Source organism: Cynocephalus volans, chromosome 6 (assembly GCF_027409185.1).
Source record: "Cynocephalus volans isolate mCynVol1 chromosome 6, mCynVol1.pri, whole genome shotgun sequence".
NCBI lineage: Eukaryota > Metazoa > Chordata > Mammalia > Dermoptera > Cynocephalidae > Cynocephalus > Cynocephalus volans.
The window spans coordinates 117,267,807-117,293,100 of NC_084465.1; the positions used below are offsets into that span (position 1 = coordinate 117,267,807).

The window sequence follows — 25,294 nt, forward strand, 5'->3', positions numbered from 1 at the left end:
AAGAAAATATTTAGGGCTGGCCAGTTAGCTCAGTCAATTAAAGTGCAGTGTTATAGGCAAAAATAAATAAATAAATAAATAATTTACATTTGTGTTGCCAAAACACTGTAAAGAGCCTCCCAGGTGGCACAAAGGTCTTGTTCAAGTTCAAATCTACATGGGCTGTGATTCCTGTTGTCTAAAAGCTCCCTCTTACATATGGAACCAACCTAAATGTCGATCGTGGATGACTGGATAAGGAAAATGTGTTATATATACACAATGGAATACTATTCTGCCATAAATAGAATGAAATTCTGCCATTTACAGCAACATGGATGAACCTGGAGAAAATTATCTTAAGAGAAATAAGCCATACACAGAAAGAGAGATCTCACATGTTCTCACTCATAACTGGGTGCTAAGGGAGGGAGGGAGGGAGGGAGGGAGGGAGGGAGGGAGGGAGGGAGGGAGGGAGGAAGGAAGGAAGGAAGGAAGGAAGGAAGGAAGGAAGGAAGGAAGGAAGGAAGGAACCACAATAACACAATAATACGTTGAACTTTCAGAAGGAGAGAACAAAGCTAACAATACTAGAGATGGGGCGAGGGAGGGAGGGGATTTGGGGAGTGATAGGTCAGGTGGAGGGTGTGGGGAAAGATTATGATTTGTAATGATGAATATGCTAATTATAATAATAATAATGATAAACTCCCTCTCTTCAAGTATACTGAGAAGGAGCAAGAATAACCCTGAGATATTTAATTGTTAACTACAAAGTTTTTGTTTTTACCTCCTAGGAATGCAGCCTTCAGACACGTGACAGACAAAGTTTACGAAGCACATTTGTTGCAGAAAATTGTTTGTTCATTCAGTCTGAAGAATGAAATGAAATCAACAGCCTTGTGATCCTTAACTTACCATTCAGTAACATCTGCTCACCTGTCTTGGGTTAACTAATAAACCATTATATATATGGAGTGGGTTCTCTTGACAGAAAGCTTCAGACCCTGTGATGCTTGAAATAAAGGATGCCTCTGGCTGAGTCAAATCCAAACATAGCACAAAACCTCTTTTTTACTCAATACCAACACTCACTGAAGGTTCACTACGAATCAGGTGCTGCAATAAACACTGTGCATACATCTCATTTAATTTTCGCAACAACTCTATAGGGAAGAGATTGTTATTATCCCTATTTTACAGGCAAGTAAACTGAGTCTCAGAGGTTAAATAGTTTCCCCCAGATCATACAGCTAGTAAGTATTATGGCCAGGACTCAAACTCTTAGTTTAATCCAAAGCTCAGGTAGAGATGATTGGCTTTGTCAACAGGTGCATTTATAGACTTGTGTTTTATTGTTTTGAGGATTGTCTTGCTTCTCTTAATTTCCATATAAAGTTTCTTTTAAAATACGTGCCATTGATCAGATGAACTTAGTGAAAGAGGGTTTTGTCCAGGCTCATAGCAGTTCAAAATCAGAGCATCCTTTTAGACAGTTCTGGACCCAGTTGAAGACTTAGAAGGGAGCTGGGAGAGCTGAGGCAGAGAGAGAAACAGAAAGGCAGAGTAGGTTGGCTCCCAGCCTGGCACTTTAGGCCTGGGGCTCTCAATCTTTTGGTGGGCTTGTTAAAAAAGGATGGCTGGGCCCCAGCCCCAGGGATTCTGATTCAGGTCTCAGATGGGGCCGAAAAGTTTGCATTTCTGACAAGCTCCAAGGAGACACTGCTGGACTGGGGACCACTTTGAGAAGTGCTGGTCTAGGTCTCCAGAGAAGGGAGAGAGACTTGGAATACACAATGCCCACCTCAGCCTCTCTGCCCTACCTCACTCTCTAAAATCCCTTCACACTTGTTGCTTGTACCCTATGTTAGAGTGTTGGAATGTTTAAACCTGTAGTTACCTCACTTTTTTTGTGAGTACCAGGCTCATCAGCTACTACAAAGTACTTGGGTTCATGGTACGTGGTGTTATGTCTCATTTACTAATGATTGTTGATCAGCTGATTGACTGTTGGTTTTTTAAATTTTATTGAGAATAATTGATTATATATATTTCTAGGGTAAAGAGTCGACTCTCGGTATTTGTGTACAACATGTGATGCTCGATTCAGGAGAGTTGGCATATTTGTCATTACAAAATGTACTCATTCTTTTGTCCGTTAACCAATTTCTCCCTAATCCCCCTCCCGCTCCCTGACTGGCCATTAAGAGAGATGGTAAGGGTCTTGTTATTGATCTTCCAGATGTCAATCCAAGGCTTTAGACGTGATTGGCATGACTGAGTCAGGTTTTGGAGGCGGTACACCTGTGTTCAAATCCTGGCCCACCCAGCACTAGCCACTAACTTCCAGTAAGTCACTTGACCTAGGAGTGGTCCTGGATTCCTCTCTTTTTCCTTAACCGCCACATCCAATCCATCATTAATCTGGTTGGCTCTACTCCAAAATATATTTTAAAACTCTTGCCTCCTCAGAGAGAACCTCCCTGGACCCTGTCAGAAGTAGCCCTTGTCCACCACTCTCTGATGTCTTTCTGTGCATTTCTCCCAGCACTTAGCACAATTGATAATTATGTCATTTATTTACTTATTTCTGTCTGTCCCTTCCACTGCTAGAATGTAAGTCTCACTACAGTAGGGATGCTGTATGTGTCTTGTTCACTTATGGGTCCCCAGGGTCTACTAGAATAAGGCCTGGCAGAAAAATGGCTCTCAAAATATTTTGGGGGTACCTGGAAGAATAAATAAATGAGTGAATAAATTAATTTCTCTGAGCTTCAATTTCCTCATCTGTAAGATAGAAATAACAATAATAGTACCTACCTCATAAGGTCATTTTGAGAAAGAAATAAGGTAATACATGTATAAAATGATAATAGCAAACACTTATATAGTGCTTGCCATGTGCCAGGAACTGCTGTAAGCCTTATGAAGTATTATCCCCATTTCACAAGTGAGGAAACAGAAGCAAAGAGAGATTAAATGACTTGTACAAGGTCACACAGCTCATAAGTGGCAGAGCCTGGCCAGTCCTGGACAGTCCAGAGCAGAGACCACATTCATAATCACCACTGGGACTGGCCCTCAGCAAGTGCACAGTGAATGTTGGTTGTTTTAAGCTGCATTCTTTGCTTATATGTCAAGCTTTGCTCAGTAACTGTATGTTTTCAATCAAGTCACCACAAAACCCAGATCCCAGTTCTTATCCCCTAACGGATTTTTCCAAGCCTTTCTCCCTTTCCTAGGAAGAGGACCAGTGAAATTCTGGGTTCTTCATCCCATCTAAGCAGGAGTTTAGCACCACGGTCAGCGCCACTGATTCCCATCCCCGACTCTTTCCTCCTAATTCTTAAGGGTCCTACACTTTTTCCACTAGACTTCTAGGCCAACTCACAGACCATTTCATCCTATCCTTTTTTTTTTTTTTTTTTTTTTTTACCTCTGCATAACATTGCATAGGGTAAGGCATAGGAGAGGAAATTTTCTGCTTTAGCCATGGTGGATATGGATGAAAGCTCACTGTTTGAGGGGAAAGAGGAGCTTTCATCTGTACAGCTCATCAGTTCCTGACACCATAGTGACTCCCAATAACATTGCCCCTCTCCTCAGTATTGTTATCCCCATGGATAAAGAAAACTATCACTTTACCACATTAAAAAACAAACAAACAAATAAGAAAACTGAGGTAAATATTCTAGAGACCTTGGTATCCCCTGATACTTGTTAAATATATATATATATATATATATACACATATATATATTTTAAAGTACCCCCACAAAGGGTTCCATTGAACTAAAGTTACCAAACCACTAAGCTGAAACACTAAGGCATGGGAGGAACTTTTACATGAGTCTTTAGAGAACTGACATCTAGAACCAAAAAATTTTAGCTTAGTTTGTGGTTTCAAAAAAATATAGTTGAGGCAAGGCTGCAGATGGGTCTCTACTCGATTTGGCCTGGGTCACCTGTAGAACTTTCCCATTGAACTGATGTTGGGAAACAGCACAGAGTCAACAGATGCCTGGATTGAGGCACCTCAGCCTAGTCACTAGGAAGGGACACCAGTCATATTCTCTAGGGACAGCTGGCAACATATTTGGAACATTTCACAGGGTGAAAGACACATAGACAGAGGGCCTCCCCTCCCAACTGTCTTCTCACCTGGGAAGAGAACACGGCTGACCATACCAGGGAACACCATTATGAAAAGGGGCAGCACCTTCAGGTATGCAGCCATCAGAGAGCCTCCCTTGGCATGGGACAGGTTCTTGGCAGCCAGAGTCCGCTGAACAATCACCTGGAAAACAGTGAGGGTGGTCGAGGGCTGAGATGGCTTTCTCTCAAGGCAAGCTGAGTATGCATAGCTTTTTGATAGATGTAGAAAACTTAGAACCTTGGTGTGCCGGGCTTCTCTTTGAGGAAGTATCCCTTTCCTATTCTCAGTCCCATTGGTCTAACTGGGGTAGCTATGACTTCCACCTTGTTCCCTCCTTACCACCTTGTCCCCTGTTCCCCAGGGGTTAGACCTGGCCAATTAGAGTTCTCCACAGAATTACTCTACCTCTCTGGCTACCATGATCAGTTAAGAAAAAGCATGTGCCCAAGGCAGTCCAAATACTTCCTTACAAAGGCAGAGGAAAGAGGCACCCTACTCCCATAGCCTCCACTGGAATTGCTAACTGTGAAGGTAGCGTACAGCTGCTTGCTTTATCTCTGCCATCATATGGGGTGCGGGAATGCTGGTCAGAACTCACTCCATCCTCATGGCCTTCAGAGTTCTGGCTTCAATAGGTACAATTTTTCCCCTGCACAGGTTGCATAGCAACTGAGGAAGGAAAAGTAACAGAATGCTATGCTTGTGTGAGATAAGGGGAATGATGCCACCAACACCAAGGATAAGTAACAGGAGGCTGCAAGGCACCTGGGAATCTTGCACTTCCACAGCCTTTCTTTCTTTGGCATAGTTCCTTTTGTCTCTAAGTCCCTTAAAAGCTTCAATTCCTCCCCCTTCCCCCATCCCTCTGCCCCCAGGGTTGCAGAGAAAGCAACTGTGCAGCACTCGGATTGATACTCCACCTGACCCCTGTGAGTAACTCACTCATGGAGAAGAAGAAGGAGGAGAAGGAGAAGGAAAAGAAGATCACTGTAAACCACATTGAGTTGCCTGTTTTGTTCTTTGGTCTCAGGATACCTTCTCAGTTTGGTGGGCATTATACTTTTAGCTCACACTCAGACAGGGAAAGCCTCTTTGAGACTGAATTCATCTCAGAGAAAAGAAAACCAGGAGATAGAAAACCAATAAACAAACAATTTCTGATTACACAGCTTGAGCCCTTCCATTTAGCTGTGCCAGGTCTGGTTTATGGTACCAGTCCTGCAGATGAAGACAGACAGCCCCAGTTCAAATACTGCTTCCCCATTTCCTGGCTGTGTGACACTGGGCAAGCTCCTTTACCTCTCTTTGCCTCAGCTTCCTCATCTATAAAATGGGGTTAATACCAGGGCAGTTTTAACAATTAAATGAAGTAAACACATTTAGAGTACTTAGAATAGTATCTGACACATAGTAACTGCCCTGTGAATATTAGCTGTCAGCACTGCCATTATCTACATCTGTGGAGTATACATAAAGCAAATGTATTTCACAGGGCCTGGTTTTCCAAAGCCTTGCAGTTTCAGGTTTAACCTAACTTCTTAAAAGTACATATAAAAGTTAGTCAACCTTACAAAAGACAGAAAATTTTCCCCAGGCGATAGTCTCTGTTGTAAGATAAAGAATTGCAACACAGCAAGGGTGCTGGCTCAAAGACAGTCAGGTTACCAATTGATATGTAAAGATACTGGGAAATTGCTGTAAGAAGAGAATGTTTGCTAGGATCAAGTTTTTGTTGGTGGATCAACTTAACTTCTTGCAAATTGCATTATGGAATGTCACCTTGCTTGTTTTACTGAATGTTACCAGCTTCTATTGCTAAACTATAACCCCGTCTATGTTCTTTTCCTGTAATTTCCTGGTCTGGAGAATAAATGCAGGAAGAGAACCCCAAATCATGGTTAATTTCCCAAATGGAAAGAATGCCTCTCTCTTGAGGGTTCTGGGAGATTAACCCCTTTGGGGCTTCTCATTGCTCAGAAGAGATGGGCTTTGAGTAATCTTTTGCAGCTCTGTCACCCAGGGGAAGTGGGGTGACAAATCCATGGGAGGCATAGCAACATACCTCTGGCCTCCCAGTCATGTGAGTTATTTTTTAAAATTCCCTTTTATGCTTAAGCTTTTTTCCCCCCAACAAACAACTAAAAGAGTTATCACTAAATTAGCAAAGAACCCTTTATGGGAAGAGCGTAGAGAGGTAGGATTTCCCCCAAACCCCACACCACACCTCTAATAAATTTTTAGATTCCATAGTACAAATGTGCACATATTTTGTGGGGGAGATGTCACTTTGGGGACATTCCATCTGCAGAATCCATGGGACTGAACCTTGTCAGACAATTGCCAGAAGGTGTCAAAATGTTCAAGGACAATTTAAAATATGCAATTTTTGCTAATGTCCTAACTGCCATAACAGTGACACAAACTGAGCCTGGCAGATGAGTTTCAAGGACAGGTACCTGTGCCCACTGGACACAACACATACAGCCAATCAGACTAAAAAAAGCCCTTGTCACAAGCTGTTCACCCAACTGAGAGGTCTGTTTTCTGTAACTGGCAAACCCTAGAAGGAATAGTAATTGAGTGGTTCTTGGTAAGAAACATCTCGGTTGGAAAAAAAAAGTGAACTAAGAGGAATAAAAATGTAATCTAAATACATGGGGAAGAGAGGGCATTAATGAGCTATATCTCCATCTGTCACTGCATTTATCATTCACCTACCTTATCTTCATTTGCTCTGCTATGGTCTGAATGTTTGTCCCCTTCAAAGCTTATGTTAGTATTTGAATGGTGGGGCTCTCCCTCTGCTCTCTTTGCTTCCACCATCTTGCAATGTGACTATTTTGAAATGTGACTGTCACCACCACCAGATGGACTTTGGACTTCCCAGCCTTGGAAACTGACTGGAGACTAAGTAAAGGAAATGTTTCATCCCAGGAAGCCAGGAACTGAGAATTAAAGAAATTCATTGCCGTAATAACCTACACCATTGAAGAAAGCCTTCACCAGACATGCTCCCTGGTCCTTGGACTTCCAGCCTCTGAAACCAGCCACGACCAAGACCAAGGCCCTCACCAGATGTGTTTCCTGGACTTTGTGCTTCCCATCCTCTGAAGCTACTATCTTCAGCGGTAGCGGCAGCAGTGGCGGGAGCGGGGGAAGTGGAGGCAGTGGAGCCGGTGGCAGCAGAGCTGGCGGCAGTGGTGCCGGCGGCAGCGGCGTGAGCAGCAGCAGCAGCAGCAGCGGGGGAAGTGGCAGCATCAGGAGTGACACCCTGCGGGACCACCCCGTCACCCAGCAGCCCAGCAGAGTCCAAGCTGACCAGAGAGGTGGCTCCCCAGAGAGGCCCAAGACCCAAGGCAACCACACATGCAAGGCACTAGTGGCCAACTGAGTAGTCACTGAGGTAGCCATACGAAATTGGCAACCACAGCAACATCTTAGTCAGTCAACAGTGTCAAACCTGTGGACTGTGAAACCCCCTGCCACAATGAATAAACATCAAAGAAAAGATACCAGAAATATGAAAAATCAAGAAAGTACACAGCCCAAAGATAATAAATCTCAAGCTCTAGATCCTATAGATCAAGAAGCCCTTGAATTGACTGACAAGGAATTTCGAGTGATAATTCTAAGGAAACTCAATGAGATACAAGAAAACTCAGCTAGACATCATAATGAAATGAGGAAAAGTTTACAGGACCTGAAAGAGGAAAAGTACAAGGAAATCAATGCCCTGAAAAAAAATGTAGCAGAACTTGCCGAACTGAAGAAGTTATTCAGCGAAATAAAAAACACGACAGAGAGTTTAACCAGCAGGCTTGTGGAAGTTGAAGAGAGAACCTCTGAACTTGAAGATGGGCTGTTTGAAATAACACAAGCAGACAAAAAAAGAAAAAAGAATCAAAGGCATTGAAGAAAATCTGAGAGAGATATCAGACAACCTTAAGCGCTCAAATATCCAAGTCATGGGTATTCCAGAAGGGGAGGAAAACGGAGATTGCATTGAAAACATATTCAACAAAATAGTGGCAGAAAACTTCCCAGGTATAGGAAAAATCACAGATCTTCAGATCCAGGAAGCTCAACGATCTCCAAACGTATTCAACCCAAAAGGGTCTTCTCCAAGATGTGTTATAGTCAAATAGGCAAAACTCAAAGACAAAGAGAGAATCTTAAAAGCTGCAAGAGAGAAGCATCAAGTCACCTATCAGGGAGCCCCAATCAGGCTAACATCAGATTTTTCATCACAAACCCTAAAAGCCAGAAAGGAATGGGATGATATATTCAAAATACCAAAAGACAGAGATTGTCAGCCAAGAATACTCTACCCTGCAAGGCTATCCTTAAGAAATGAAGGGCAAATAGTATATTTCTCAGACAAACAAAAACTGTGGGAGTTCACTACCACACGACCACCCTTACAAGAAATCCTCAAGGGAGTACTGGGTTTGGTTCCTGAAAAAGAACTACCACTGCCATAAAAACCCAAGAAAAATCGAGACCCACTAGTATAATAAAAATGGCATTCATGAAGAGAAAACAAACAAACAAAAAGGCTACTTACAACCTAAGGAACCAACAAACACAGAAAACAAACAGTAAATCAGAAAGCAAGGAGCAAAAGACACCTAAGACAACCAAACAACAATCAATAAAATGCTAGGAATAAAACAACACTTTTCAATAACAACTCTTAATGTAAAAGGCTTAAATTCCCCAATCAAAAGACATAGACTGGCTGACTGGATTAAAAAGGAGGACCCATCTATATGCTGCCTTCAAGAGACCCACCTCACCCATAAAGACTCACAGAGACTAAGAGTGAAAGGATGGAAAAAGATTTACCATGCAAACAGAAAAGAAAAACAAGCTGGAGTAGCTATTCTTATATCTGACGAAGTAGACTTTAAACTAAAAACCATAAATAGAGACAATGAGGGACACTACTTAATGATAAAAGGACTGATCCATCAAGAAGACATAACAATCATAAATATGTACGCACCCAATGTTGGAGCAGCCAGATTTATAAAACAAACTCTATTAGACCTAAAGAAGGAAATAGACACTAATACCATAATAGCAGGGGACCTGCACACCCCACTGTCAATATTGGACAGATCATCTAGGCAAAGAATCAGTAGAGAAACACAAGATCTAAACAATACTCTAGACCAATTGGAATTGGCAGATATCTACAGAACATTCCATCCAACAACCTCAGAATATTCATTCTTCTCATCAGCACATGGATCATTCTCCAGGATAGATCACATATTAGGTCACAAATCAAGTCTCAATAAATTCAAAAAAATTGGAATTATCCCATGTATTTTCTCAGACCATAATGGATTAAAACTAGAAATCAATAACAAACGAAACTCTGGAAACTATACAAACACATGGAAATTAAACAGCATTCTACTTAATGACATATGGACCAAGAAGAAATCAAGCAGGAAATCAAAAAATTTCTTGAAACTAATGAAAATAAAGATACATCATACCAAAACCTGTGGGATACTGCAAAAGCAGTATTAAGGGGGAAATTTATTGCATTACATGCTCACCTCAGAAGAATGGAAAGATGGCAAGTGAACAACCTAACACTTCACTTTAAAGATCTAGAAAAACAAGAACACTCCAAACCTAAAGTTAGCAGACGGAAAGAAATCATTAAGATCAGAGCAGAACTGAATGAAATTGAAACCCAAAAAGCAATACAAAAGATCAATGAATCAAAAAGTTGGATTTTTGAAAAGATAAATAAAATTGACAAACCATTAGCATGGCTAACAAAAAAAAGAAGAGAGAAGATTCAAATAAGAAAAATTAGAAATGAAAGAGGCGATATTACAACTGATTCATCTGAAATACAAGGAATCATTCGAGACTACTATGAACAAATATGCCAACAAGTTTGAAAATCTGGAGGAAATGGATAAATTTCTGGACACACACAAGCTCCCAAAACTGAGCCATGAAGATGTAGAAAATCTGGACAGACCAATAACAATAAAGGAGATTGAAGCTGTTATCAGAAGGCTCCTAACAAAGAAAAGCCCAGGACCAGATGGATTCACAGCAGAATTTTACCAAACATTCAAAGAGGAATTGACACCAATTCTTTACAAACTATTCCAAAAGATTGAAACAGACGCAAATCTCCCAAACTCATTCTATGAAGCAAACATCATCCTGATACCTAAACCAGGTAAAGATATGACCAAAAAAGAAAACTACAGGCCGATATCCTTGATGAATATAGATGCAAAAATCCTCAATAAAATACTAGCAAACAGAATACAGCAACACATACATAAAATTATTCACCACAATCAAGTGGGATTCATCCCAGGGATGCAAGGTTGGTTCAACATATGCAAATCAATAAATGTGATACACCATAATCAAACACAAGGACCATATGTTCATCTCTATAGATGCTGAAAAAGCATTTGATAAAATTCAACACTCATTCATGACAAAGACCCTCCATAAGTTAGGTATAAACGGAACGTATCTCAACATAATCAAAGCCATATATGATAAACCCACTGCCAATATCATCCTGAATGGGGAAAAACTGAAAGCTTTTCCTTTAAGAACAGGAACTAGACAAGGATGCCCACTCTCACCACTCCTATTCAACATAGTGGTGGAAGTACTAGCCAGAGCAATCAGAGAAGAGAAGGAAATAAAGGGCATCCAGATTGGAAAAGATGAAGTCAAACTGTCCCTGTTTGCAGATGACATGATCCTATATATCGAACAGCCTAAAACCTCTACAAAAGAACTCTTGGAATTGATAAATGACTTCAGCACAGTAGCAGGATACAAAATCAACACACAAAAATCAGTAGCATTTCTATTCTCCAATAGTGAACATGCAGAAAGAGAAATCAAGAAAGCCTGCCCATTTACAATAGCCACCAAAAAAATAAAATACTTAGGAATTGAGTTAACCAAGGATGTGAAAAATCTCTATAATAAGAACTACAAACCACTGCTGAGAGAAATTAGAGAGGATACAAGAAGATGGAAAGATATCCCATGCTCTTGGATTGGAAGAATCAACATAGTGAAAATGCCCATACTACCCAAAGTGATATACAAATTCAATGCAATCCCCATCAAAATTCCAAAGACATTTTTCTCAGACATGGAAAAAACTATCCAGACATTTATATGGAACAATAAAAGACCACGCATAGCCAAAGCAATGCTGAGCAAAAAAAATAAAGCTGGAGGCATAACACTACCTGACTTTAAGCTATACTACAAAGCTATAATAACCAAAACAGTATGGTACTGGCATAAAAACAGACACACTGACCAATGGAATAGAATAGAGAATCCAGAAATCAACCCACACACTTACTGCCATCTGATCTTTGACAAAGGCACCAAGCCTATTCACTGGGGAAGGGACTGCCTCTTCAGCAAGTGGTGCTGGGATAACTGGATATCAATATGCAGGAGAATGAAACTAGACCCACACCTTTCACCATACACTAAACTCAACTCAAATTGGATTAAAGAATTAAATATACACCCTGAAACAATAAAACTTCTTAAAGAAAACATAGGAGAGACACTTCAGGAAATAGGACTGGACACAGACTTCATGAATACGACCCCAAAAGCATGGGCAACCAAAGGAAAAATAAACAAATGGGATTATATCAAACTAAAAAGCTTCTGCACAGCAAAAGAAACAATTAACAGAGTTAAAAGACAACCAACAGAGTGGGAGAAAATATTTGCAAAATATACATCTGACAAAGGATTAATATCCGGAATTTACAAGGAACTCAAACAACTTTACAAGAAAAAAACAAGCAACCCAATTAAAAAATGGGCAAAAGAGCTAAGTAGGCATTTCTCTAAGGAAGATATACAAATGGCCAACAGACATATGAAAAAATGCTCAACATTACTCAGCATCCGGGAAATGCAAATCAAAACTACACTGAGATACCATCTCACCCCAGTTAGGATGACTAAAATCCAAAAGACTCTGAACAATAAATGCTGGCGAGGTTGTGGAGAAAAAGGAACTCTCATACATTGTTGGTGGGACTGCAAAATGGTGCAGCCTCTATGGAAAATGGTATGGAGGTTCCTCAAACAATTGCAGATAGATCTACCATACGACCCAGCTATCCCACTGCTGGGAATATATCCAGAGGAATGGAAATCATCAAGTCGAAGGTATACCTGTTTCCCAGTGTTCATCGCAGCACTCTTTACAATAGCCAAGAGTTGGAACCAGCCCAAATCTCCATCATCGGATGAGTGGATACGGAAAATGTGGTACATCTGCACAATGGAATACTACTCAGCTATAAAAACGAATGAAATACTGCCATTTGCAACAACATGGATGGACCTTGAGAGAATTATATTAAGTGACACAAGTCAGGCACAGAAAGAGAAATACCACATGTTCTCACTTATTGGTGGGAGCTAAAAATAAATAAATAAATTCACACACACAAACACACACACACAAAAAAAAAAAAAAAAAAACGGGGGGGGGAGAAGACATAACAACCACAATTCCTTGAAGTTGATACAACAAGCAAACAGAAAGGACATTGTTGGGTGGGAGGGGGGAGAGGGAGGAGGGAGGGAGGTTTCGGTAATGGGCCACAATAATCAACCACATTGTATATCGACCAAATAAAATTTAAATTTAAATTTAAAAAAGAAGTATTTGAATGGTGGGCACTTTAAGAGATGATTGGATCATGAGAGCTGTGCCCTCATGAATGGACTCATCCATTCATGGAGTGATGGGTTAATGGATGGTTGGGTTATCATGGGAGTAGCATCAGCAGCTTTATGATGAGAGAAAGTGAGCAAGGTAACAGGTGCTTTTGCTCAGCCTTTGCTGTGACACCGTGTGTCACCATGGAACTCTGTAGAGAGTCCCTACCAAGAAGAAGGCCCTCACCAGATGTGCCCCTTTGACCCTGGACTTCCCAGCCTCCAAAACTGTAAGAAATAAATTTCATTTTCTTATAAATTGCCCAGTTGCAGATATTCCATCGTAAGCAACAGAAAGTTGACTAATACATGCTGTTCCTATGATAATCATGTACAATTTTTTATTCACTGGAGTGGGAAAAAAGGGACAGGAGCTGTCATAGTAGTGGGGCATGATGACCAGGTGAATGAGTAGAGTGGTTAGAAGTGCAGACCGACTTAGGTGTGAATGTCCACTCTACTAGTTCTTCGTGAGCTTGGACAAGTTCCTTAACCTCCCCAGTCCTCAGTTCTCTCATCTGCAAAATGTGAATAATAACTGTGCTTGTTGTTGAGGTGTCTCACAGTTCTTAAGCAAAGAGAGCAGTAGTGATTATTGTCATTGTCATTGTCACTGCTGCTTTTGGATGAAACCAGAGAAGGAAGTTTAAATAAGTCAACAAAATAGAAGAGAGCTAGAAGGAGACATTGGGAGCCAGTTGACAGAGCTGTAGGTCAGCCATTCAGGAACACAAAAACAGTGACTCCCTCTTCCAGACCTCTCTGTTGAGGTCTTGTCAAGGTTTATCCAGTCAAACGGAATGACGGATTCCAGAGTGTTTTCTGAGTAGGAGACTGGTCCCTACAAATCCTCCCTTCTCCAGTCTTCAGATTGAACCTACATGAGCTCAGGATTTTCTCTACTATTTTTTAGGCTTTGAGTCTTGAAGCATCTGGAGAAGTTACAGAGGCTTTGGTGAGTTACCAGTGCTCTATGAGCTGGTTCACTGAACTTTGGATAAGGAGGTAGAAAATGTCATGTCATGACCATTGTGATGCTGTAGTGAGCAGGACAAAATTGAAATTATCCCATTTTTGTTATAGTGGACATCAGTGGGGTTGTCTTCCTAGAGTGTCCTGCCCCTTTTTTTGACCCCCCCCATCCCATCCACATCACTGTCACTTTGGGCATAGCTGCATAATCCAAGGATAGGCACCTGACCCAAGCGTGGCCACTCAGAGCCCTTCCCCGGGATTTTTAGATTTGGGGCCCAGGGAGTTTCTAGCCTCTTTCCAGTTGGTCTGCAGTGGGAGTCAAAGTAGTCAGTAGGTGAGAAAGAAAGATGATGGGGAGGGAAATCAGAGTAAGTTCTAGGAGTTTCCAAAGGCTAGTTCAACTTCCTGCAGTTGGTATTCCATGAGCTAGTAAATCCCTCACCCTTTTCCTAAGCTAGTTTAAATTTGACTTTTTAAAGTACCTTTACATGGACAAATTATATTTGTTTGGATGTTGCAAGTGAAAGACTTGAAAGTGTGGAACTGCCTTATTTGAGGAAAGGCAACGATGGTCCCTCTCTCCAGAGCTGGGAAGTTAGCTGTCCTTGTTAAGCAACTGGTTTAACTATTATCTGTCATTTCTTAGGAGTCCAAACATACACCTATTGAGGCTAGCACACTTAAGAATGTGCTGGTAAAATGTACAGATATCAAAATCTATAACATACTTGTTGCTTCATTAAGATGATGAGAGACGCAGATAGGAATGAGTTTAAAGTTTTGTAAAACAACAGCCTTTCTGCTGGAGACCCAAAGCTGTGTCTGAAAAGAACTCTGGCTTTTATCACCATGAAGTGGAGTCTCCAAATATGAATTGAAGAGGCAGCTGAATAAGTTTTAAGAGTCGTGCTGCTGGAAAAACCACAAGCCCAAGGAGGAGAGTGTCACCCTGTACACCACCACCCAGGCCCAAGGCATGGAACATACCTCACAGGAACGTTATGAGAATGAATCGAATTTACACATAAACTGCTTAGATTGGTAACTGCCAAATCAGATGGCATCAATACGTGTTTAAATGCCATTACTGTTATCAGTTATTGTTTGTCTTTTCCATCTCTGCCCGGGACAATCTAGAATATGCTCTCAATCAGTGAACAATGAATGTTGGGTTGCCTTTCTTCTGTTCTAAACTGATCCCAGATACAGAGCTGGCACTGACGTGTGTTTCCTAGGGCAGCTCCAGCACAGTGAACCAACACATTCTTTGGATGCTAGAGAATCCGGCTCAGCAGCAACACCGTGTGGTCTGGCCCTCTTACCCTGCCTGGCATTTGAAGGAGATCGGGCCCTCCTGGACGAGATCCCCAGGCTCTTGAACAATGCGGTGTGGGTTGGAGGTGGCCTTTAATGGGCACACACCTGAGCCTCTGCTCATAAAGGTTTGTGGAATGTGGAGGATATTGACATTAATGGAAGAAATAAAACACATGTATTTCACAGGGCCTTAATATTAACATAGTAGGACCAAAGTCCTTAGCTTAGTAGGACCACAGTCCTTAGTTTTAGGCAGGACCAAAGTCCTGTTGTTTTAGGAATAGCCCAACTTTTTAGAAATACACGTAGAAATGCTAAGATTGGGAAAAACTTTCACAGGACTAAGTTCTTTGATGTAGACAAGTAAATTGAAACACAACAAAAGTGATTGCTCTGAGGGGCAGTTGCCCTTGGCACAGCTAAACCTAAATGATGGGAAAGTATTTGAACTAAAATCTTCAAGGCTATTCTGCCAGTTTATGGTTGGGGGATGTTTCACATCTGACCCTCAGTTGTGTCTTTCAGTTTCTTGGGGAACTAAGTGTTGCCATGACAATGATCTCATTGTTTCTTTTGTATGTCACATAGCTTAATTTTATGACTTCTTTTGATGGTAAATTGCTTGAACTATTTTTAAGTTACACCTGCTTTAATGAAAATTGTCGTATAGCCAGTTTATCTATGTTTTCACTATGACTGATTAACCACCTGCATTTCTTCTGTAACTTTCTTGTCTGCTCAATAAAAACTGAGAGAAAACCTGACTCAGGGCTATTTCTAGAGACCCTTCTCCCTTGAAGAAGTTCTCCCTGGGTTTAACCCCTTCGGGCCTCTCAGTGTTCTGGAGAAATGGGCTCTGAGTAATCCTGTGCATCTTTATCACCCTGAGAGAGGTCACGACAGTGGAATCTCAAATAATTATTTTCACAAATTAATACAAGCTGTGTCAAGAGTAATGACATAAACCATAGTGAAAATGTAAACGTTTTAAATGGTTTGTTTACTAAATGTCCCTGCAACAAAAGGACTATGACCAAATTCCTCATGTTTCCCTTTTTGTAGCTATTTAGTAGCTATTTAGTAACTATATTTTGTAACTGTAGTAAGTAACCCCATTTAACAGATGAGGAAACCAAGGCTCAGAGATGTTAGTGTCCCAAGGTTATGCCGTCTGAACTTGATTCCAGCCCTGGTAGATTTAAAGCCCATGCTGTTAGTGTCAATCTGCAGTGTCTCTCACAGGCTGTCCCACCTGAGATTTGCTAAAGAAAAGAGGGTCTCTCTTAAAGGGACAGTATATGTGCATTGCACCTATCACTGCCTTGGTACTTAGCTCTTCACTCAGCAGCTGAGGCCCCTGGGTGGGACCTGGGTTTCACTCTCTGTAACATCTCCTGCATCAGTTTAATTTTCAAACCCCACTATCATTGCTTTAGTTAAACTCTCATCAGCCCTGACCATGCAGTATAGCTTCCAGAACAGCACACAGATCTCTGATCCTTAACGTAATAATAATAGTAATTAAAAAAAACCCATTTGAACAGGTGTCATATTCGCTTGGCTTAAAGCCTCTCATAAAAGGTGTACAGAGAAATGGTTCCAATCCATCCGTGCTCATCTGTTCCGTCTCCTTGCCCACAGGTATCCTCTCCTCTAAGTTTTATCCATCCAGAGCTTCTTTAGGCACATACAAGCAAATGCAAATGTGGATTCTATTCTCCCCCTTTAACACCAACAGGCTTGTTATACACACAGTTCTGCTTTTTGCCTTTCTCATTTCTTTTTCATGCCAGTTACACATTTGCTCTGGCTGCTCTCTCTGCCACAAACTTTCTCAAACAATCATGGGAGCACCTGATCTCCTCCTGCAAAGTCTTTGCATGATCTCACTCGTGTGTTGAATCTGAAAAAGTTGATCGTGGGCTGGCCATTTGGCTCATTTGGTTAGAGCGCAGTGTTACAACACCCAAGGTTGAGGGTTCGGATCCCCAGACTAGCTGCTGCCAAAACATAAAAATAAATAATTAAATGAAATAAAAAGTTGATCTCATAGAAGTAAAGGGTAGAGTTGTGGCTGCCAGAGGCTGGGAGGGGTGGATGGGGAGAGGTTGGTTAGTGGGTGCAAAGTTACAGTTAGATCGGAGGAATATATTCTAGTGTTCCAATACACAGCGGGGTGACTGTGGTTAACAACAATATACTGTATATTTCAAAATAGCAAGAAGAAAGGATTTTGAATGTTCTCACCACTAAGAAATGAGGTCATGGATATGCCAAATACCCTGATTTGACTACTATAAATAACACCATTTACCAGACAGCTATACATTGTATAAATGTGTTGAAATGTCTCACAGTACCCATAAATATGTACAATTATTGTGTCAATTAAAAACAAATAAAAAAAGAAAAAAGTCTCTGCTCAAAAGTTATGTCTCCATCTCACCGCCCCCTACACCCTTTTCTACATTATGCTCCCACACTTTCAATCTCCTTTACCTCACTCTACTTTTTTCACTACATTTTCACCTTTTAACACCCCATGTAATTTATATATTTATCATCTCCGTCCACCCCCACTACAAGGTGAACTCCACGAAGTCAGAGGGCTTTGCCCGATTTGTTTGCTCCTAATTTCTAAGTGTCCACAGGAGTGCCTGGTACGTAGGGGACACGCAGTGAGTATCTGTTGACCAAATCCGATTATCAGTCGTAAACTCTATTTAAGGTGCATCATCTCCTTTGCTTCCTGGATCTTCCCAGACATTAAGCAGGATGTATTACGTTTTCTCCTTTGCAAATACTAGCATCTTTGGATTTGCTGTTAGCAAGAGCAAGAAGCAAAATAGCATGGAGAGCGGTAGAAAGGAAGGCATAGTCAAGGAGGTGGGGAGAATACAAACGAGAGAATGAGAGAGCGGATGGAGGGAGGAAAAAACTCAGCCTCCCCAACGAAAGACATGAAAAGAGGGAGAACAAGCTTGCTCGGCCAGCTGCCCTGTACCTGATCAGTACACCAGTACCAGAGGGACGGGATGGTCATGCCAAATAGGATCCCAGGCCACGGGAGATCAGATGTCAGTGGATCTCGGAATATATGGAAGGAATCTTCTCGGGGCAGCCCGCAGCTGCTGTTCTCACTCCGGTTGCTAGCCAGGGCCAAGAAGTACTTCTCCTTCAGTCCTTCCATCCCGCCAACTGCAGCAAAACCTGGAATTCAGAGGAAGCCTCAGTTTGCCAGGAACTCGAATACACACTGCAAGTGACAAAGGGATGGTTGGAGCTCAGTGAAATCCTAGTTAGAACAGAGCTACCAAGGAATGTTTGTCCCCTTAAGCGTTCTTAACCATGCCCACCCACCCCTGCTTTTTTCTAAATGTTTTTGGTAGTAATGATGGATTGAGTCTTAATAATACAAAATACACACGATTGTAAAGAAACCAAATATATTGAAGGCAATCATCAAAATATAGAAATGTGACATAGTAATTTATTTATTTGCTCCATTAGATTGTGAGATTTAGCAGTAGGTCTAATAATCATTTAGTTTTAAAGTAACTATGAACACAAACAGTATTCCAATATACCAAAAATTATAATGCTATATAAAAACATTTGAAATATTTTTGGTATCAAAGTCACATGTACTGCTAATATTACTGTGGTTTGTTGCCCACACTTATAGTTTTTAAGTGGTACATTTCAATTATAGATTTATGAAACTAGATCTATATTTTTTCCCATCCACATTCACAGATCTCATGAATTCTGTCCATGGACCCCAGGCTAAGAAGCCCTGCCTTAAGAAAGCATTCTTTCACCTCTGAACGTCTCAGCTGCTCTCGATTCACGGTATCGCAAGAGTGGTCCAAGTAAATTCATGGCCTTGAGCAAGTCTTTTCCCCTCTCTGAGATTCAGTTTCCTCGTCTGCAAGTGGGGAAAATGTAGCACCAACCTCATAGGCTGGAGCCAGGACTGAATGAGCTACTGCACATGAAATGCTTAGTGTAGCGTCTGGCACAGAAATGACCTTTTCTAAAAACTTTACTGTAGTTTGCAGATAATTAGCTTCTTTTCATTAATTGAAAGGATTCAAAGTTGCTCTCACTCTGAAAAGCTTTTTTTTTTTTTTTTCGGCAGCTGGCTATTATGGGATCCAAAACCTTGACCCTGATGTTACTAGTGCCATTTTTTTTTAATGGAAGAGAGGGGACTGGTGTTACCACTCGGGTAGGAATGACATGTAACCTGCAGCCTGGCTTATCTTTTTTAAGATCGTGGTGAACATTGGCTACCAAGGGAAAAAAAAAATCACACAGTTATTGTGATAATAAGTTTTGGTCAGGCTTTACTTCACTAAAAAATTATTTTCTGGTAGTGGGGGTATGTTTTTGTCAATAACTTGACCTACCCATAGGAGTGTTTTAAGAAGGTGAACTTCACCCAGCATATAGATCATAGCAGGCAGAAATGTTGAGAATACAATTGTCCCAGCATGGATGAAAATGGAGTGGGACAGAGCTTTATAAACTTTAATGGGCATACGAATCACCTGGGATTTCTGATTCAGCAGGTCTGGGTGGGGGCTGGGATTCTGCCTCACTGATGAGCTCCCAGATGACACTGAGGTTGCTGGTCCACAGACCACATTCCAAGGAACACCAATGTAGGAGACATCAGGGTGCCAACTGAAACACAGAGTCTTCTTGGCATAAAGGAAAATGAATGATTGTGAATATTAATATTGATTTACTGAACTCCTCTTGGGGTTCATTTTTTAGTTTCTCTTGTTTTGTCTAGGTAGCTGGTCATGTTATCACCTGCAAATAATAATTTTTTCTCTTTCTTTTCAAAATGTACCAGGGTACTTCAAAAAGTTCATGAAAAGGTTCATATTATCTTTTAATTGAATTTTTCCATGAACTCTTTGAAGTACCCTCATATATCTTTTGAGTTTTATTTTATATTGCATTATTATTATTGATTCTACTGGGATTACGTCTGGTGTTAAACAGATGTTCTAATTTCTTTTTTAGAAATTGGACTCTAGGTTTTTATTTTCTCCTGAATCAAATTTAGTAATTTACATTTTTCTAAAAAAGCATGAATTTCTAGTGAATTTTTATTAGCATAAAGTTATGTATATTATAGTCTTATAATTTATTTTTTTTCTGTGTGTTTAGTTCCTATTTTTCACTTCTAACTATGCTGCCTTGTTTCTATTCCTTTTCCTTGAATTAATTTGCCACTGTATTTTATGGTTCTTTTCAAAGAAATAGATACGGAGTAAACCATGTAGTTTTTTCTAACTCAGTAAATTGGGTTTTCATATTTATGGATATAAATGTTTTTATAGGAGTACAACTTTTGACTTAATTTATTAAGTGTGAAATGTAATGTTCTCATTATTTTTTCTAAGTAGTCTAGAATTGTAATTTTTATTTCCTCTTTGACCCAAGCACTATTTAGGAGATGGATTTTAAATTTCTAAGAAATTAGATTTTTTAAAAAATTTATACTTTTTCTTTTTGTTTCACGAATTAACTTATTTTATTTATTTTAATTTTATTTTGTCGATATACATTGTGGCTGATTATTGCTCCCCATCACCAAAACCTCCCTCCCTCCTCCCTCCCCCACTCCCCCCCAACAGTGTCCTTTCTGTTTGCTTATCGTATCAACTTCAAGTAGTTGTGGTTGTTATATCTTCTTCCCCCCACCCGGTTTTTTTTTTGTTTTTGTTTTTTGTTTTTTGTTTTTTGTTTTTGTGTGTGTGTGTGTGTGTGTGTGTGTGTGTGTGTGTGTGTGAATTTATATATTAATTTTTAGCTCCCACCAATAAGTGAGAACATGTGGTATTTCTCTTTCTGTGCCTGACTTGTTTCACTTAATATAATTCTCTCAAGGTCCATCCATGTTGTTGCAAATAGCAGTATTTCATTCGTTTTTATAACTGAGCAGTATTCCATTGGGTAGATGTACCACATTTTCCATATCCACTCATCTGATGATAACAGAGTTAAAAGACAACCAACAGAGTGGGAGAAAATATTTGCAAAATATACATCTGACAAAGGATTAATATCCAGAATATATAAGGAACTCAAACAACTTTCCAAGAAGAAAACAAGCAACCCAATTAAAAAATGGGCAAAAGAGCTAAGTAGGCATTTCTCTAAGGAAGATATACAAATGGCCAACAGACATATGAAAAAATGCTCAACATCACTCAGCATCCGGGAAATGCAAATCAAAACCACAGTGAGATACCATCTAACCCCAGTTAGGATGGCTAAAATCCAAAAGACTCTGAACAATAAATGCTGGCGAGGTTGCGGAGAAAAAGGAATCTCATACATTGTTGGTGGGACTGCAAAATGGTGCAGCCTCTATGGAAAATGGTATGGAGGTTCCTCAAACAATTGCAGATAGATCTACCATACGACCCAGCTATCCCACTGTTGGGAATATACCCAGAGGAATGGAAATCATCAAGTCGAAGGTATACCTGTTCCCCAATGTTCATCGCTGCACTCTTTACAATAGCCAAGAGTTGGAACCAGCCCAAATGTCCAAAATGTATACTTTTTCTAATGAGTTTAATTTTTTTGGTTTACATGGGTATGATACTGTACTCTGAACAATGTTTGCATGGATATTTTTGCAAAGTTGTATTATTTTTTCAGTTATTAATTTTTGTAGATGATCCTATGGATGCGGGAAAAAAAGGTACATTGATTATTATGAGAATGCTTATTCATTCATAGAATTTATAATCTAAATTCTGATTTATGTTTTGGCTTCCTGTTCTGTCATACTTTAAAGTATTTTAGTACTATTTGGTTTCTATCAACTTCTATTTCTAACAATTTTTGCTTCGTGTATCTTGCTGCAATATTATTTAATACACAAAGGTTATATCTTCATCGTAAATTTGCTATTGTTCAACATAAAATGACTTTTGCTCTGTCTAATGCTTTTTGCCTTATGTTATACTTTGTTTTATGTGTGTCACTTGCAAATTATATCAAGCTGAATTTTCTTAACCCAAACTGGAACCTTTAGTTTTATTGAAAATATGAGCCATAGGTAAGTAAAAGAACAACAGAACAAACAGCCACTTACCCACCACACAGACTGATAATTCCTCATAGAAGTCTTGTCTTTTAATAGTAAATTTTATCCCATTGACTTGTATTGTAATAATTGATAGGATTACTCTTACTTTTCATTCTATTTTATTCTCTCTCTTTGGTTGTGATTCCTTGTTATTCCCTTTTAAGAAGGAAACTTACAGATAGATATATTCTGTATGTAAAGGATAAGATTCACATGAATATTTTTGGACTTTTGTGTTCCTTCTTTATAACATTTAAGTCTCTCCTGTTTGATGGGAAATTTAGCACACTGTCTTTCCCAACATTTTAAAGTTTTTGTTAGTAAAACATGGGGTTTTAGATCCAGGCCATTGTCAAGTCATACTCTTTAAAGAATAAGTTATAACATTTGCCTTAAACTTTTAACAAGACTGACAACAACTTTCCAGATCTACAACTATTTTAACTGGATTGTTGTTTCCCACTATTTCTTTTAAGTCACAGTGTCACCTCTCCTTTTGGTTTAATTTCTTCCTTATATCTTCAAAATGGTAATGTACTTAGGTTCTATCTTTGCTGAGTCCTTTCATAGTTCAGAATACTTCTGCAGCTGGGTTGTCTGGGTATCCAATTCTTAAGACACAACTTTTCCCATAAAACCCTGCAGCCCTTGCTCCATTGTCTTTTTTGCATTTTGTTGCTATAGAAGAGAGAAATGAGTCCAGTTTGGCTTTTTATCCTTTTTAGTTCACCATTTTTCCACTGTCTGGATTCTTTAGTATTTTTTATTATCCTTATACTCCAAAATTTTTTCATAATAACTTTTCACCGCAGGGATCTTTCATTAATTTTGCCTAAAACACAGTGAACCCTTGATACCTACTAGGTACATCATCCTTCCTCTATAAAAAGTTTTTTTATGATGACTTTAATTATTTCTTCTGTTCCATTTGTTCTGACACTTTCTTTAAGAATAAAAATTTCTCAAATGTTACATCTCTGCTCTTTGTCCTCTATACTTGTCATTTTTTAAAAAGATAATTTTATTTTCCCTTTTCTTCTGCATTCTGTTAGAAATTCTGATTGTTCTCATTCCTGATTTGATTTCATTTAGCATTTGATCTGCTCTTTATAACTTCCAATGGAGAGTTTAATTCTGTTAATTCATTTATATAATTTATTGTAATCTTCTCTAATCCATTTCCTTTTTTTTATCCATTCCTATCCTTTCCTTATCTCAGTTTGTTCTCTACTTATATCATTCATATATGTTTCATAGAGGTCAAGACTCTGGGCATAGCACTCTCTTGATATTTCTTTCTGAATCCCAAAATACAAAATTTTCATCAGTATCCTCTTTCATCTTTAGGATAATGCTCCCTCTCTCTTCCCTATGTTATTTTCCATGGCTCCTATGTTTTGAATGTATGTGTCCCTACAAAATTCATATATTGGAACCTAATGCCCAATGTGATAGTATTAAGAGGTGGAGCCTTTAGGAAGTGATTAAGTCATGAGCACTCCACCCTCGTGAATGGTATTAGTGCTCTTATAAAAGAGGGTACAGGAGCACTCTAGTCTCTCTTCACCCCTTTCATCCCTTCTACCATGTGGGACACAGTGTTTGTCCCCTCCAGAGGATGCAGCAACAAGGCACCATCTTAGAAGAAGACAGTGAGCCCTCTCCTAGGCAAGGAGCCAAGGGAAGTAACCCCCACCACAAAGCAGGCAGAGAGCATGAAAAAACACCACTTCCATGCAGGTGGCCCACCTCAACCGCTGCCACAGCCATGACTGCCCAAAAGGCAGCTTGACATCACAGCAGCAGCCACAGCCACTGTGCAGGTGGCCCTCAGGACACTTGACTGCAGCAATACAAGCAGAGTCACCAGCAGAGACCAGAAAAAGAAGAGGACGTCTCTCTCCTCAAAGCCCACTCCAAGTAATAGAAGAAGCAACTGCTCTACTAGATGACCAGACATCAACATAGAGATACTAGAAATATGAAAACCCAAGAAAATATGACACCACCAAAAGAATACAATAATTCTCAAAAACTACACTCTATAGAGCACAAACCCCTGAAATGACTGAAAAAGAATTCCTAGCAATAATCTTAAGGAAACTCACTGAGATATGAGAAGACTCAGCTAGACAACATAATGAAATGAGGGAAAAAAATCCAGGATATGAAGAAGAGAAATTTACAAAGAGATTACTACATTAAGAAAGAATGTAGCAGAACTTATAGAACTGAAAGATTCACTCAACAAAATAAAAAACACAACCGAGAGCTTAAGCAGCAGGCTAGAATGAGCAGAAGGAAGAATTTCTTTCTTTTTATTTATTTATTTATTTATTTTTATTTTATTATGTCGATATACATTGTGGCTGATTATTGCTCCCCATCACCAAAACCTCCCTCCCTCCTCCCTCCCCCTCCCCCCCAACAATGTCCTTTCTGTTTGCTTGTCGTATCTACTTCAAGTAATTGTGGTTGTTATATCTTCTTCCCCCCCCCAGTTTTTTTTTTTTTTTTTTTTTTTTTTTTGTGTGTGTGTGTGTGTGTGTGTGTGTGTAAATGTCCACCATCAGATGAGTGGATACGGAAAATGTGGTACATCTACACAATGGAATACTACTCAGCTATAAAAACGAATGAAATACTGCCATATGCAACAACATGGATGGACCTTGAGAGAATTATATTAAGTGAAACAAGTCAGGCACAGAAAGAGAAATACCACATGTTCTCACTTATTGGTGGGAGCTAAAAATTAATATATAATTCACAGAAGGAAGAATTTCTGATCTTGAAGATAGTCTTCAAAATAACCCAGGTGGACAAAAAAAATGGGGGGGGGGGATTTTTAAAAATGAGGAAAATCTAAGAGAGCTAGCAGACAACCTTAAGCACACAAACACTCGAATCATGGATATTCCAGAAGGGTGAGGAGAAAGGAAAAGGCATGGAAAACCTATTTGATAAAAGAATAA

General features: G+C 39.7%; 1 protein-coding gene across 6 annotated transcripts in view; it reads right to left on the reverse strand.

Moving 5' to 3' along the window:
• SLC5A11 (solute carrier family 5 member 11) overlaps nt 1-25,294 on the reverse strand; it is a 64,353-nt gene that overhangs the window by 6,028 nt on the left and 33,031 nt on the right. For all 6 annotated transcript variants that reach the window (XM_063099129.1, XM_063099128.1, XM_063099127.1 and 3 more), the window contains 2 exons: nt 18,204-18,409; nt 4,141-4,276 (listed from right to left, as the gene is read on the reverse strand). In XM_063099129.1, coding sequence (XP_062955199.1) covers nt 4,141-4,276; nt 18,204-18,409 — 342 coding nt within the window. The remainder of the gene's footprint in view (nt 1-4,140; nt 4,277-18,203; nt 18,410-25,294) is intronic.